The following is a 12221-nucleotide window of genomic DNA, read 5'->3' as shown; positions in this document are numbered from 1 at the left end:
TGGCGGAATGCCTGGGCCCACTGGTGTCAGCCATGCACTGGATGCTGGGTGTCCCGCAGGACACTCAAGGGATCCTGCTTAAATCACCCTGGGGCGGGTCAGTTGCTCCAAAAGGGGTGCTCGAGATGGCACAGAGCAACCTGGGCTGACCTGGGATTGGTGGCTCATAGGAGTTGGGGGCTACTGATGGCACCTTGTGATGGTGGCCTTGTGAGGACAGCCTGTCCACAGGGGCGCTGTCACCCCTAGAGTGTTTGTAACACCTCCCCATGCCTTGGGTGTAATTTGTCACCCTGTGAGTGGGACATTGGATTTTGGGGTCTGGCAGCCCTGGTTTGACCACCCTGACTTATGTCATCTCCCAGGAGGTGCCCTGGCCCTACAGTGACATTGCTGTCCCCTGCCCTGTACCTGCCCTGAACTGTCGTTCAGTCGGGACACGACTGTCCTGGCCTGTGCTGTGGGAACTAGAGCTGAGCCATTTCCCGGAGTCTCCACTGTCCTACCTCGTCCACAGCCCTAGGGGCACAGGCATCGTGTGCCACGCACTGTGAGTTCCCCAGTTCTCAGTGGCGGCACCAAAGGGACTGTTTGTGTTCCCAAACTGAGGAACGTCACCCTGGAAGAGGGTCCCTCCCCCAGAGACAACAAGCCCTGGGTTGTGCCCAGGTATGCTGCTCATGCACACCCTGCGGGCACACGGGGGCCTGGCAGCACCCGGCAGATCTGGGCAGCCGTGAGGTCACGTGTGATCCTGTGCCCAGCTGTATGTGTGGACATACGTGCTAGTGCACATCTCTGTGGGTGTGCAGGGCCTGGCTGGCAGTGTGTGGATGTGCATGTGCGTCTGTGGGTACATGTGCACGTGTATGTTAGTGTATGTGTGTGCTTGTATGTGTGCGTGTGTTGGCGTGTTTGTGCTTGTCTGTGTGTGCGTGGGCATGTGCATGTGACTGTATGTGTGTGTACACATGGACATGCACACGGTATGGGTATGCGTGCTAATGTGCGTTTGCATGTGCACATTAGTGTGTAGGTATGTCTGTGTGTTAGTGCATATTATTGTGTGTATGTGTGTTAGTGTGCTTTAGTATGTGATAGTGTGTGTGAGTGTGTGTGGGCATGTGCACGTTAGGGTGTGCACATGCCTGTATGTAGAGGTGCGTGCGTGTATTAATGTGTGGAAGTGTGTGCACGTCTGTCTGTGTGTGTTACGTGTGTGTGCACGTGGACACGTGCTCATTAGCGTGTGCGAGGGCGCGCACGTGTGTCTCTCTACCTGTGTAAATGTACTGTGTTGTGCACGTGTGTGTGTGTGTGTGTGTGTATCTGTGACTGCTTTCCCGCCGCCCGCGTATCCCCGGGGCCCGAGAGCTCCAGAGCTCCGCGCGGATCCCTGTGCCGGTTCCCCGCCTGGGTCCCGCCCCTCGCCCCGCCCCGTCCCGTCCCGTCCGGCCCCCTCCCGGACACGCCCGGCGGGGCGGGGCGGGGCGGGGCGGGAGTGCTCAGCGAGCGCTGCCGGTGTCGGCGGGCGCGGGGCGGCGCGGGGCGCTCGGCGGGGCCGCCGCCGCATGGCGCGGGCCGGGGCCGGGGGCTGCCCCGGCGCGGCGCCTCCAGCAGCTCAGCGTTCGGCCCCGTGGCGGCTGGGGCAGCGTGGCCGGGCGATGGCGGAGCTGTAGCAGCCGCGGGGCCGGTGCGGGCGGCGGGCGATGGCGGCGGCACGGCTGCGGATGGCCCTGTGGGTGCTGTGGCATTTTGGGGTGGGCGGTCGCGGATTGGAGCTGGCGGGACTGGAGGGCCCGCGGGGGCGCGCGGCGCGGTGCCAGCCCGTGGACATCCCGATGTGCCGGGGAATCGGGTACAACCTGACCCGCATGCCCAACCTCCTGGGGCACGAGAGCCAGCGTGAGGCCGCCCTGAAGCTGCACGAGTTCGCCCCGCTGGTGGAGTACGGCTGCCATGTTCACCTGCGCTTTTTCCTCTGCTCACTCTACGCACCAATGTGCACCGATCAGGTGAGTGCCAGCATCCCTGCCTGCCGCCCCATGTGTGAGCAGGCCCGCCACAAGTGTGTCCCCATCATGGAACAGTTCAATTTCGGCTGGCCTGAGTCACTTGACTGTGGCAGGTTGCCCACCAAGAACGACCCTAATGCCCTCTGCATGGAGGCTCCTGAAAATGCCTCAGCTGCCGAGCCACACAAGGGACAGGGGATGCTGCCCGTGGGCCCCCGGCCTTGGCCACCTGGGACCGCTACTGAGGGACGGAGACCCAATGGGCTGGGGGCCTGTGACAACCCTGAAAAGTTCCAGTATGTGGAGAAGAGCCTCTCGTGTGCACCCAGGTGCTCCCCCGGGGTGGACGTGTACTGGTCCCGGGAAGACAAGGACTTCGCCTTCATCTGGATGGCTGTCTGGTCCACCCTCTGCTTTGTCTCCACTGCTTTCACTGTCCTCACTTTTCTGCTCGACCCCCACCGCTTCCAGTACCCTGAGAGACCCATAATTTTCCTCTCCATGTGCTACAATGTCTACTCTGTGGCCTTCATCATCCGCTCTGTGGCTGGGGCTGAGAACATTGCCTGCGACCGGGAGAACGGTGAACTCTATATCATACAGGAGGGGCTGGAGAGCACAGGCTGCACCATTGTCTTCCTCATCCTCTACTATTTTGGCATGGCTAGCTCTCTCTGGTGGGTTGTCCTCACCCTCACATGGTTTCTGGCTGCTGGGAAGAAGTGGGGACACGAGGCCATTGAGGCTCACAGCAGCTACTTCCACATGGCCGCCTGGGGCATCCCAGCCATGAAGACCATTGTCATCCTCACCATGCGGAAGGTGGCGGGGGATGAGCTCACGGGGCTGTGTTATGTGGGGAGCATGGACGTCAGCGCCCTGACCGGCTTTGTCCTCATCCCCCTCTCCTGCTATCTGGTCATCGGCACTTCCTTCATCCTCACTGGCTTCGTTGCCCTCTTCCACATCCGGAAGATCATGAAGACAGGTGGCACCAACACGGAGAAGCTGGAGAAGCTCATGGTGAAGATTGGGGTGTTCTCCATCCTCTACACCGTCCCAGCCACCTGTGTCATTGTCTGCTACTTCTACGAGCGGCTGAACGTGGATTACTGGATGCTGCGGGCGCTGGAGCATGGCTGCCTGCGCCTGCCTGGCCGCCGTGCCACCAACTGCTCCCTTGAGGCCTCTGTGCCTACTGTGGCTGTCTTCATGCTAAAGATCTTCATGTCACTGGTAGTAGGCATCACCAGCGGGGTGTGGGTGTGGAGCTCTAAAACGCTGCAGACCTGGCAGAGCCTGTGCAACAGGCGGCTAGGCATGAGGACGCGGGGCAAGCCCTGCAGCGGGGTCAGCTGTGGTGGGGGACACTGCCACTACAAAGCCCCCACAGTCATGCTGCACATGACCAAGACGGACCCGTACCTGGACAACCCGACTCACGTCTAGAGAGGGGGGCGGCCCCCCACACTGAGAGAAGTGGCCTCATGGATAAGGGGCAAGGGCAAGGGCTGTGTGGTGGTATGGGGGACACTCCCAGGTTTAGGGGGGCAAGGCTGCAGGACCCCCCACACCACTCACTGACAAGTAGCTGCTTTTTCCTAGGGGTTGTTTTGTTGTTGCTGTTGCCAAATCCAGTGACTCTTCTAATGCTTTCTTTGGGGGATGGTGGGGATGGGCCAGGGAGAGGAAAAATCCATCCATGTTTATTTAATTCTGTAATTTATTTTAAATTTTTTTTGATCATTAGCTGTGAGGAATGGAAAAAACAATAAACCCTGGATGTGTTATTTGATCCGAGCCTGGTGCTGTTTGCAGGCTTTCCAGGGGGTCAAGAGCTCCCCCATGAGACCCCACCCCAGATTGGGGGCTTTCATGTCGGGCCAAGCCATGCCAGGCCATGACAGGCTGCCTCTGTCTCTGGCAGGAGCATGATGGGTGTCACCATCCAGTTCCCCTCCATGGCTTCCCTGGGGCTGGTTCTGCCTCCTGGCAAGGAGGAGGAGGAAGAGGAGGAGGAGGAGGGTTTTCCTGTGCTGTCACACGAATCATCTTTTCCACTCCATGCTCTGAAAGTGATTTGTGTTGGTGCCATCGGCTGCCAGAGCCTCGGTGCCAGGCTGAGGGGCTTTGAGAGGGGCCAGGGAGGGGAGATGGGCTGGGGGCACAGGACCTTGGGACAGAGAGGGCTCAGCTTTGATGTGCCCCGCAGAAGCCCAAGATGCAGGTAATAGAAACTTCTGGGCAGCCCATATCCCCTGTTCTGGTTACAATCCCAGATCACCTTCCCCATTGTCCAGAGGGAAATCGAAGCCTCAGCTGGTGCTGGTGGTGCTGGCAGAGGGAGCCAGGGCTGGCGGGCACAGGGAGGGCAGGAGAGTGGCTCTGCGGGGGCTTGGAGCGGGGGAACTGCCCACCTTTCCCTGAGGCATCCTAAGGTGCTGGCAGGGGCCAGCTTGTCGCTGCAGGGGTTTGGTGGGGCTGTTTAGCCTGGCTGTCCCCAGGGATGTGCCAGGGATTCCCAGTGCTAGGGAAGAGAAGCGGACAGGGGGCTGTGGCAGGGGCATAGGCAGCACAGCACCTGTGGCAGGCAGGACCTGTAGGGGCAGCACAACTCTAGTGATGCTTAGACTTGCCCATCATCTAATTAGCCAGCCTGCGGGCTGGGCAGTGCTGGGCCCCAGGGAGGATCAACCTTTGTCCAGGGAGCAACAATCCAGCAGCAGACCCTCTCTCCAGCACTCAACCTGGCACCCACTCAGCCATTGGCTCACCCCAACAGCTCTCAGCCCACATTTGATGAAGCCCTTAGGGTTCAGATTATCAAACTGTGGCTGGAGGACAGGGGCAGGACTCCCCCCATAGCTGGAGTGGGGGCAGGCGCTGGAGTTGGGGCCCCTCACTCACCATCGAGTTGTGCCAGGGCTTTGTGCTGCCAGGATGCTAGGACTGATGTGATGAAGCACCTTTAATCTACTCCCTGTCACCCCTGGGATGCTGGGAAGTCAGGAGAAGTCAGGTGAGCTGAGAAAAGCCTTTTTGCTCCCCGAGGAGCTGGTGTGGTGGAAGAGGTGCAAAGGAGCCCCTAGTGCCCATGTGGCGTCACTGGGGGGACACTGAACGTCTCTCTCCAGATTTGGATACCTCTGGCTGTGCTGGTGGGCATCCAGCCCCTTTCCCAGGCTGAGGTGATGGTGGTGCTAGGGCAGAGACCCTACCTGGCCCCAGGACTGGTGGGTTGCAGTTTCTGGAGCTCCCTTGGCTGCCACAGGAATGTTTGTTTGGGGCAGAAAACAGAGTCATGACCTGGGGCAGGAGAGTCAATATTGGCTGAGGGACAGGCTCCAAAGTCCAGTTGGGGAGTTGGGCATGGCTCTGGGCGGGGGCTGACTGGGAAGGGGGCACAGGGCTGCATGTTCTCCCTGTGTTCTGCCCCAGGTGCTAAGCCCAGAGCCAGCTCAGTTCACCTTGTGTACCAGGCACATGGCCCAGTGCTGGTGCCTGGCTGGCGGCACCTCTGGGGACAGGCTGCCCTTGAGCACCCAGCACTTGCCAAGGAGCAGCTGCGCCTGGAGTGCTCACCCAGATAACCTGTCCCAACAGGCCCCTGCTATCGGGCCCAAGAGGGGCCACTGGCACCCACCACTGCCCACTATATCGGCTCCAGCAGCCCAGGTGGCTCCACTGGAGGCTGCCAGTCCTGAGAGCTGAGCATGGCCAGGACAGGTCCACAGAGCCTTTTGCAAAGTGGAGATGTCACATGGAAGGATTGGTCCAGGGACACTGCTGGCTCCTAGTCACAGCTTCTTACAACCCCATGCTGTGGTGCTCAGCCTCCCTCTCTGCACCCTCATCCAACCTCATCCCTGCATCCCATCTCCATCCTCCTCAGAGCAGCCCCATGGGCACCAAACACCTGCCTTCAATAAACCCCCAGCAAGAGACAAGTGGGGTTCAGCTCTGCCCAGGCCCCACAGGGCCGTGCCTGGCTTGGGATGGCTGTGGAGGCTGAGCTGGGGCTGCTAGCTGGGTGAGAACGGTGCCAGGACACCCTGAGGTCCTGGTCCAGCTCAGGTGAGTCTTGTCACTCCTGGCACTTGCTGAGCCATGGAGTTTATCCACCCTCACATGGATGGACACTCCCTCCAGGTCTGAGTAGCAAAAGAAAAGCCAGTGGTCTGGAATTTGCTAAAAGCCCCATTACCCAGAATATTAATGATTGAGAATTAACCCAAGAGGAAACCCAGAGGGCCAAAGCTGGGTTTAGTTTTCCCAAGGCCATGTTGGAACTCCAGCAATCATAGGAGCCCCTGGGGTTTGTTGCAGGCAGCGGCTGCAGCAGGGCTGGTGATGGTGGTAGCAGGGCCCCGGCTGCCTGCCAAGCCCCCACACTGCCCTGCCAGGTGTGAGGACAGCTATTTATAGCCCTGCACAGGGCACTGATGCCACGGAGGGGCTGCTATAAAAAGCAAGTCTCCAAAAAGGTCTTGGAGCAGATGCTGCTGCAAGATCTCTGCACTGTCCTGGAAATGTCCCAGCTGGAGTCACTCAGATTCACCCAGGTCCTATTGCATGCCAGCAAGCCAAACCACCTCCTGTGGAGGCGATAAGGCTTCTCCAGGGAAAACAGCATCTGCCCATTACCAAGAGCCTTCAAGCCCTCAAACCCATCAGGATTTCCCTGCCCAGAAGTATGGGGAACACGCTGGAGTGAGGAGCAGGATGAAGACACCCAGGAACCCTTGTCCTCCCAGCAGAAACAAGCAAAGTTTGAGCTAAAAGCTTTGTCTCACAGCTGTCATGAGCACTAACACGTCACTGCTCCAGCCATGCTGCCCTTGGAGCTCAAGCGTCCCTGCTGATCAGGATTGGGGCCTGAGACACAGCATCAATAATCCTCACTGCAAGCATGGCTTGGGTTGCAAAACACTCCCCAAAACGAGGGAAGAGGTTTTCAGGGCAGCCAGGCCATGTTGGGGCAAAAGAGCAGAGACATCCCAGCTCCCCATCACTCTTTGTAGTCCCTCCAGGGGTAGCCAGTGCCACCCTGAATAGAACAGGAGGACAAGTGCTACACTTGCACCCTGCAGGGGACAAGGAAGGAGGACTGCTACCCACTCCAGGGGCAGGCAGAGCACAGCCCTGTTCCTTGTCCCTGGGGAGGGCGACAACACACCAGCAGAGACTTGGAAGCTGATCTGATCCTGACTCACCATTCCTTTACTCCACAGCTCCATTTGTGCTCCATAAATGTCCAGTGGTGGCTCTGGGAAGGCAGAGGAGAGCCATATCAGACAATCCCACACAGGGACTCACAAAGAACTCACAAGCCACATTTACAAACACAAGTACATAATGTTTATTCTTAAGTTTCCAATTTATTACAAGTAAAGCCCTTTGCAGAAACCCCCTCCCCCCAAATGACACTGATTTTTAGAAAACGTGCAGTTCCAAAGGTTCCATCCACCGTGTAGGACCTGCAGGAAATGTTCTCTAGGAAACAGGACAGAACAGCCTCTGAAGGGACGTGCGAGATACAAATGTCAGTGCTATTCTGTGGGGCAGGGAGTGAGGCTGAACAGAGGGAAGGGGCTGGAAACTTGCCTCAACTGCAGTCACTGACAGTCCAGAACTAAAAACAAGCACCTGTTTAAAAAACCCCCAAATCTTCACAAAACTAGGCTGCAATTTGTAATTGATGATTCTCTTCTTCTCAAATCCCAGGAGCTACAACAGCTGCTTCTGTTTTTTCGTTACAAAACCAGCACTGAACAGCCCCATGGCCCAATTTATTCCAAATCAAACATTTCTAGGACAAGACGTTCAAGCCCTGACTGTATGATCCAAACCTATCATGATGGAGAGGAAGAGAGGATGAGAAAACAAACCTTTTTCTTAGGGAAAACTCAGCATCTGGGGCAGTAGGAGCTGGTGCTGGGCCACAGCACAGGAACAATGGTGTTACTATGAAATGTCTTGAGAGTGGCTGGGAGGGACTGGGATCCCCCCTCTCCCCCCACAAAGTCCTCCTGGTACTGATAGGAAAATGAGTTTTAAGGAGGGGGAAGATATAAAGCAAACACGATTTTATATAAACTGTACATGTGCCAAAGCAAGACAAGGGTATCTTACAGGTGTTCTTTGTACAAGATCACAGCTAGAAACAAGCCACTTTCAACTAAAAAATTAATTTAAAAAGTTACACAGGACATTTCTGCTGCTCCCCTGGCCTTGGAGCTCTCCTTGGGCTGTGCAGACACCCACACTCTTCAGTTTGCTGCTAGCACTCGGGGCATTCAAAGGGCTGCATGATCGCATGCAGGTCCAGGTGAGCAGGGAGCCTCCTCTTGGTGTGTACAGGTGGGAGCTGAGCTCAGAGCCCTCCCTGGACTGAGACCTCCAGGGACTGCTCCCCAAGGAGAGGGGAAAGCAGGAGCACCTTGGAGAAGTGGTGTTGGGATGCTGGTGAAAGCTGGATCATGGTACACCTAAGTGCTTGTTCGCCCCACGCAGCCCAGAACCGGGGCTCAGAATAAACACCGTAAAAATATATACATAAAAGCTCAAGTAGCTCAATGGCCTGATGGCACCCAGTCATTCTATGGAGCAACACAATCCCCCACCCTGCACCAGCTTGAGGCTGGTATGCTCACATGACTGGGAGCAGACAATCCCACCGTGCTCTGGCTGCTTGCAGAGGCAAGGAAGTGATTCATTCCAGGAAACTGACAGTGCCTGAGCTGGAGCAGGTTGGTGTTCCTCTGCCCAGACAAGCTTGGCCAGGCCCTCCCCTTGCCCTCCTACCTTCCCCTCCTGGCAGGACAGACTCATGAAGAGCTTTGTGGATTTTGGAGGAAGCATTAAGTCATTGCCACTCAATGGATGACCAAATACTTGAGGAAACTGCAGAAAAATTAAAACTAGGATGGGCCCAAGGGAAGGCTGGATTAATAGAGAAGTGCCCACTGCTTCTCATCTCCCTCCAGACAACCCATCCGACTGCCTGGCAGCACCAGAAAGGCCTGCTCCAGTTCTGGCTCTCCCCCTAGCTTTCCCATCTCTCATTTCTTCCTTTTCCGCCCCCGGGAATGTTCAAGGGGCTCTGACTCACTGTCCCCTTCCTGCTCCTCCAGTCCCTGGCACCTGGCAGAGAGCTTCTTGCGTTTCCTGCGTGCATATGTGTGGCCTGGCAGGTGTTTGTGCACCATGTCAATCAAACACTGCTCTGTCTTCTCCAGGCAGGATAGTACGTGACTCCCATTCTGGTTGTAGCATTCGGCATTGGAGAACACCTGCTTCATGTCGGAAAGGAACTCCTGCACAGAGCGGTAATTGCCACAAGAGCACTTGCTCTGCATAGTCTGGAAGTCCATGGGGTTGCTGATGACCTCAAAGTAGTCTTCAGCTTCCTCTGTGGTCACTGGTTCCCTGCCAAAGGAAGGGCCACAAGGATAGGAAGGCAATGCTGACCCTGGCACCACTGCAGAGAAGTGGGGTCCCACCACCCCTTTGCCCCTGTGCACCCCTAACCTGCAGCCCCATGGTTGTGCAACAAGCCCAAGCAGTAGCTCGACAGTGTTACATATACATCAGCCCCATGATATTGGACTGGGAAGCACAGGAGCCCAGGGAGCTGGTTCAGGCATGGGGAAGACCCATACCTCTCCTCAGTCACAACACCTCAGTGGTCCAAAAATCCTGGGGGCAGCAGAGAACACCTACCAGCCCCTTGCCTGCCACCTCAGAAGGGCACCACAGCTTCAGTCCAGCAGAAGACTGAGAACACGGTGGTTTCTTCTGGAGCAGCTTCTTCCAAGCTATGACTTGCTTTTGGAGCGTTAAATCTCCCAGGTGCATCTGGCAGGACTGCACCACAGCCAGCCCACACCCCTACACTGCCTGAAGCCAGTCCTGCCCACAGAGGAGGAGAACGCCACTTGCCCTCACCTGAAGGGCCAGCTGAAGCGGTACTTGATCAGCTTGCTGAGGATTTCCTCGCACTTCTGCAGCTCGAGGTTCTGGCGACGTGCTGTCCTCTTTGTCTGAAGGACCTGCCCACACAAAGGGTGTTGGTGGAAGGAGGGAACTGCTACAGGCTTTGAGGTTCAGCAAACAGCTCTGAGGCCAAAGGAGCTAGTTCTTAGCACAGCCAGGACATTTCCTCCCTCTGAACATGGTGAGGGGCTGGCACTGGCTCCCCAGAGGAGCTGTGGCTGCCCTGTCTCTCTAAGTGCTCAAGGACAGGCTGGACAGAGCTTGAAGCAACCTGGTCTAGTGGAAAGTGTCCCTGCCCATGGCAGAGGGGTTGGAATGAGATGCTTTCAGGGGCCATTCCAAGCCAGGCCATTCTGTGATTATGACATGCAGCAGCGACTTGAGTTCAGGCGAGCAGCCCCATTCAGGAGCTTGGTGGGAATAACTCACAAACTGCCCAGCTCTCCTCTGGTGGCAGGTGGCATTTTCAAAATAAGTTCAAAGACAAGACGACCACAACAAGCAGCCAAAAAATAAATGCCAGCAAATGGAGAATGTCAATTCCCTCTCCCTGCTTTCTCTTGAGCTTGTGGCGGGCAGCACACAAGGCAGATGGAGAAGCACTTGTGCTGCCATTCTGCCCTGGCAGAGCTGACTGTGCCATTTCAAAAAGGAGCAGCTGGTGCCCCAAGCAGGCTCAGCACAAGGTTAGTCATGTGCCCAGGGACCCAGCACAGGTCACACCCAGTATGGGGACATCCCCTCAGCTCCCAGAGCACAGTTTTGTGGGACATCACAGCTGAGGAAATATGGAATGACAGGAAGGCTCCACAGCAGAGGGCACTCACTATTCTGACCCAGCTTCGTTCTCTTCCCAGGAACATGATAAATCCTGTCAGAGTCCTCTTCTCGAGCCAGTGTGCTGTTCCAGTAAGATTTTCCCCACTGGAATATCCATCTGCGCTGGCTATGTCTGCCTATGCTGGGCTTGTTTGCCCTCCAGTGTGTAACACAGAACACAAGCCAGCCCCTGAGACTGGCTTGAGCAGCAGTGAGCCCACAGACCATGAGCAAGGAGAGTGACAGGACACACCAGAACCGCTAATGCTGGTCACAGAATAGATGGCAGCTCTGCAGGGCATTGTGGCGTGGCTGTGGGGCTGGAGTATCCTCACAAATCCCCTATGGCATGTAGCTCCCCAGACATAGTCAGTGCAGCTCCCCCGGCCCAGCACGCACAGACTGCTTTGTGCAGGAGCCTATGGTTTTATCCTTTAAATATCAAGTGAAACCTAAACCAGCCAAATTATGTCCTGGAAGTCGGGGAGTGACCATACAGACAACAACTGTCAGAAAACGGCCAAGGCTAGGGAGCAAGGGTCCAGCATTGCTGACATTCCCTGGCCATCCAGGACCCCCTCAGTTCCCCCACCTCTCTGCAGAGACATATGGATACTATTTAAAACCCTTTAACAAGCTGCAGGCTGCCTGCTGCTCAAGGGGACAATGTGTTAAAGTGGTTGGGGAGGGATGCCTGGCATATCTGTGCTCCATCTGTAGCAGGCCCTTAAGGATACGTCTCCTTTGTTAACTCAGCCCAGCCTGGGCTTCCACTAGGACTCAGGGTGTTTCTCTATGAAGGGATGGGAGGAAGCGTGCCACCTGTTCGGTTCACAACTCACGATGTGAGCAGTCTCCAGGGAGCAATTTGGCTCTTACCAGTTCATCGATGTCTGCGCCGTTGACAGGTGCCGTGTGCTGCCGGGGTCCCCGCGCAGGGTGCAGTGTCTGCTTCTTCCTCTGGTGCCTTCCCTGCCTCAGGGAGTACATGGAGCCCTGCTTGCCCCGGGCTGCCTTCCTGGGCCTCACTGAAACAGATAAGCCATGGGCTTAGAGGCCTGGGTGCATCTGGGAGCAGATAGCATCAGCCTTTTGCCTCCCATACCACGCTGAGCCTCACCCAGGTTGGTGAGCCCAGAGATCACGCAGCCTCATGTCAGCTGCACTCTCACACCTTCTCCAGAGGGGATCTGTTGGTCATAACCTCCTGCCTCAAGAGGCCATGGCTAACAACTGCCTGCTGCTAAAGGGTACTCACATACAGCAGATCCTCAAGCTCCAAGGGACTCCTGGGAGCTCCTGGATCATCTACTGCAGGTCACAGCAAACCCCTCTGCCTGCAGCACCAAGATACCCCAACACATCAAGGCTCAAGGGAGAGACAGAGAAGCA

The 12221-nt window shown here is 56.6% G+C and overlaps 2 protein-coding genes across 5 annotated transcripts in view; one reads left to right on the top strand and one right to left on the bottom strand.

Annotated features, from left to right (window-relative positions):
- Positions 1–1602: 1602 nt before the first annotated feature.
- On the top strand, positions 1603–3810 carry FZD9 (frizzled class receptor 9). Its single transcript, XM_015646661.3, has one exon. It carries the CDS (start codon positions 1710–1712, stop codon positions 3462–3464), a length of 1755 nt encoding a protein of 584 aa, XP_015502147.1. The 5' UTR covers positions 1603–1709; the 3' UTR covers positions 3465–3810.
- A 3540-nt stretch (positions 3811–7350) lies between these two features.
- Positions 7351–12221, bottom strand: part of BAZ1B (bromodomain adjacent to zinc finger domain 1B) — a 39926-nt gene continuing 35055 nt past the window's right edge. For all 4 annotated transcript variants that reach the window (XM_033518943.1, XM_015646659.3, XM_033518945.1 and 1 more), the window contains 3 exons: positions 11709–11857; positions 9963–10066; positions 7351–9443 (listed from right to left, as the gene is read on the bottom strand). In XM_033518943.1, coding sequence (XP_033374834.1) covers positions 9077–9443; positions 9963–10066; positions 11709–11857 — 620 coding nt within the window. In that variant the 3' untranslated portion in view covers positions 7351–9076. The remainder of the gene's footprint in view (positions 9444–9962; positions 10067–11708; positions 11858–12221) is intronic.

The sequence above is a fragment of the Parus major genome, chromosome 19 (assembly GCF_001522545.3).
Source record: "Parus major isolate Abel chromosome 19, Parus_major1.1, whole genome shotgun sequence".
NCBI classification, from domain to species: domain Eukaryota; kingdom Metazoa; phylum Chordata; class Aves; order Passeriformes; family Paridae; genus Parus; species Parus major.
The sequence above is the reverse complement of the archived record's forward strand: the minus strand, read 5'-3'. Positions and strand labels throughout refer to the sequence as shown.